This window comes from Bos taurus, chromosome 29 (genome assembly GCF_002263795.3).
Source record: "Bos taurus isolate L1 Dominette 01449 registration number 42190680 breed Hereford chromosome 29, ARS-UCD2.0, whole genome shotgun sequence".
Classification (NCBI taxonomy): Eukaryota; Metazoa; Chordata; class Mammalia; order Artiodactyla; family Bovidae; genus Bos; species Bos taurus.
In genome coordinates, this window is record NC_037356.1 from 26648765 (window position 1) to 26651943 (window position 3179).

Here is a 3179-nt window from a genome sequence, read left to right on the forward strand (position 1 = left end):
ACTCACCTCTCTGTCTGTCTCTCTCTCCATATATCTATATCTATACATTAAAAAAATAAGGCAGCAGCTTCATATAGTATGCTATCATTTATTGAGTACCTACTAACATAGGCACTTTACTAAATACCTTGTATTTATTATCTTATTTTGTACTGACATCTTCACTGAGACAGGTGATCCTGAGCTTCAGATTAGAGGTGAGATTAGAGAACAATCTGAAACTTTGGTTTCAACATTGTGAAGCCTGGAGCAGAGGACCAAGCTGACATGACCTATGGAGAATACCAAATAGAAAACTTGCATTGTTTTATGGTGCTATGTTAGTGATATTTATGATACACCAAGAGAAATTTACAATGAGTTTCTACCAATTTTTTTGCATGTATCTGTGTATGACTCTATGTCATTGAGAGTGAGATAGAAGATGAAAATGTTCTCTCTCCTTTTACAAAGGAGACTTATAATAAGCAAAGTGGAATATAACTCTAGAATTATGTATGATGTATGATGCAGATTTCATATAAAGAATGAGTTGTCAATTCTCGACTAAATGCTGGGTGCTCTTGATATTCCCATAGAGAGAGAGAGAGAGAAACCAAAAGCCTGGAGAAATGACGAACATGAGCCTAGTGACAACGTTCATCCTCACGGGCCTTCCCCATGCACCAGAGCTGGACACATTCCTCTTTGGAATCTTCCTGGTGATCTATGTCCTCACCGTGGTGGGGAACTTCCTCATCCTGCTGGTGATTATAGTGAATCCCCACTTGCACACCCCCATGTACTACTTCCTGAGCAACCTGTCCTTCATTGACATGTGGTACTCCACGGTCACTACACCCAAAATGCTGATGACCCTGGTGTCCCCAGAAGGCAGTCCTATCTCTTTTCATAGCTGTGTGGCCCAGTTTTACTCCTTTGACTTCCTGGGCAGCACCGAGTGCTTCCTCTACACCGTCATGTCCTATGACCGCTTCCTGGCCATCAGTTACCCACTCAGGTATGCCAGCATGATGAGTGGGAGGACTTGTGCCATCCTGGCCACAACCACGTGGCTCAGTGGCTCTCTGCACTCTGCTGCCCAGACCACACCGACATTCCGTTTACCCTTCTGTGGACCCAACCAGATCCAGCATTACATCTGTGATGCACCATCTGTCCTCAAACTGGCCTGTGCAGACACATCCACCGTGGAGATGGTGATCTTTGTCAACATTGGGGTGGTGGCCTTGGGCTGTTTTTTCCTGATAGTGCTGTCCTACGTATCCATCGTCCATTCCATCCTGAAGATCCGCACCTCAGAGGGGAGATGGAGAGCCTTCCAGACCTGTGCCTCCCACTGCATTGTGGTCCTTTGTTTCTATGTTCCCCTTGTTTTCATTTACCTGAGACCAGGCTCCAAGGAGGTTGTGGACAGGATTGTGGCTGTTTTCTACACTGTGATGACGCCCCTTCTGAACCCTGTGGTTTACACCCTGAGGAACAAGGACGTGAAGAAAGCTCTGCTCAAGCTTAAAGACAAAGTAATGTATTCACAGAGCAAATGGTCTCTGCAATGTAGACTTGCTCATTAAAAAATATAGTATTAAATAGTATAATATAGCATAGAAATATAGTATAGTATAATATAGTAATATAATATTTTCAATGTGAAATGTACTTTGTCAATACTTCTCAATATTAAACTATGAACAAAATACTTGGAAATATTTGTTTCACAGATTTTTAAAAGGAATTTAAAAATTGCAATTTTTAAATTTACTGTGAATGTGCCATTCACTCATTTATCTGCAACATGTTTCTTTTTTACTTTTTCCCTAGTTTTGTTGACTTGTAATTGATTATGACATCATTTTTACCTTTTTAAGAAGGAAATATTTAGCCTGGATCTTGGATGCAGAGGAATGAATTATTTATATATACTTACACTGACAATATACTTTTTTGTTTATGTCTTATGCAACGAATTGGGGATATAGAATTTTGGGGACACAGTTCAAGGATAGCATGAATTACCGGAGGCGACTTACTCATGGGTGCAGTTGTGTACCTGTCTCCTCAATTCTTTTTGTGGCTGTGTGTGTGTCTGTGTATATATATGTGTGAGTTGTATGTGAAGGTCCCAAAGTAACTAGTCCTCTTCCCAGCACATTTGACCCTGGTCAGTGCTCCCACATTGAGAGTCCCACACTTTTGAGCAGTTTGCTGTCTCTCTAGGTATGTCTGCCAGGACAACCTGTGGCTCTGACAGGCTCCTTTTAGAGACTGGGAACCATCACCACCTTCAAAGAGCCCTGAAGTTTCTCAGGTTTGGTTAGTGTGATCAGGAGGAAGCTACCATCAGACATCTCCAGTCTCCATCACATAATCTGACCTTGATTTCCTGTTTTAATGGACCAGGTGCCCATATTCAGCACAATCATTCTATGCTGGGTCATTACTATGGATGTTGGTGATGGTCATGTTGCTCAGAGAGCTCCTACTCTCAATATTTTAGAGTCTTGGAAATTCAGATTAATCAAACCTCAACCTTCTCTAGGACAAAGACATCTTATATTGCAAGGAGCCAAGGGTGCTTCCTACTTAGAAAGCAGAAAAATTAAAGTGCAATTAAGTCACTTGGTAGCATGGAATTTCAACATATTTCTTTTACAAGTTAGAAAAATGAGGCCTGGTAAAGAAAAAATAGCCTAAAAAACTCAATGAATAGCTACACAGCCCATACAAGTGGACTTACATGTGTAATGGATGAAGTGCTATAACTGCATGCAGACAAAAGCATATATTGGCTCAAATAAGTTTAGAAATAATTTTATGCTCTGTATCTCTGTTTCTCATCTATGAAAGATCTTGTCTCACAATACTTTCAGGAGGATTAAATGAGTTAGTAGAAGTAAAAGTGCTTTGAGTGATACTGATTCACAATAAATTCTTAAAGTTTTAAAATTCAAACCTGGGACTACCAGCCAGATAGCATGATTTTCAGAATCATTTCTTTTATGAGTTATTTCAATGATTCCTTAGCCACTAACATAATATTTGAAAAATGCATGAATATAACTTTCCTTAAATCACTGATAATAAATTACTGTCATGATTAACACCATTACTGATTACAATGTAATTTTTCTAATTATTTTGATAAATTTGACATTTCCATATTTACTAGTTTTCACATA

The 3179-nt window shown here is 39.4% G+C and overlaps 1 protein-coding gene across 1 annotated transcript; it reads left to right on the forward strand.

The window, feature by feature from the left end:
* Positions 1-611: 611 nt before the first annotated feature.
* On the forward strand, positions 612-1574 carry OR10G9G (olfactory receptor family 10 subfamily G member 9G). The gene has a single exon (XM_002699118.2). The coding sequence runs from the start codon at positions 612-614 to the stop codon at positions 1572-1574; it is 963 nt and encodes a 320-aa protein (XP_002699164.2).
* Positions 1575-3179: the final 1605 nt, after the last annotated feature.

Excerpts from the sequence above, each read along its gene's own strand:
- OR10G9G (XM_002699118.2), top strand. The coding sequence starts at position 612 with ATGACGAACATGAGCCTAGTGACAACGTTCATCCTCACGGGCCTTCCC.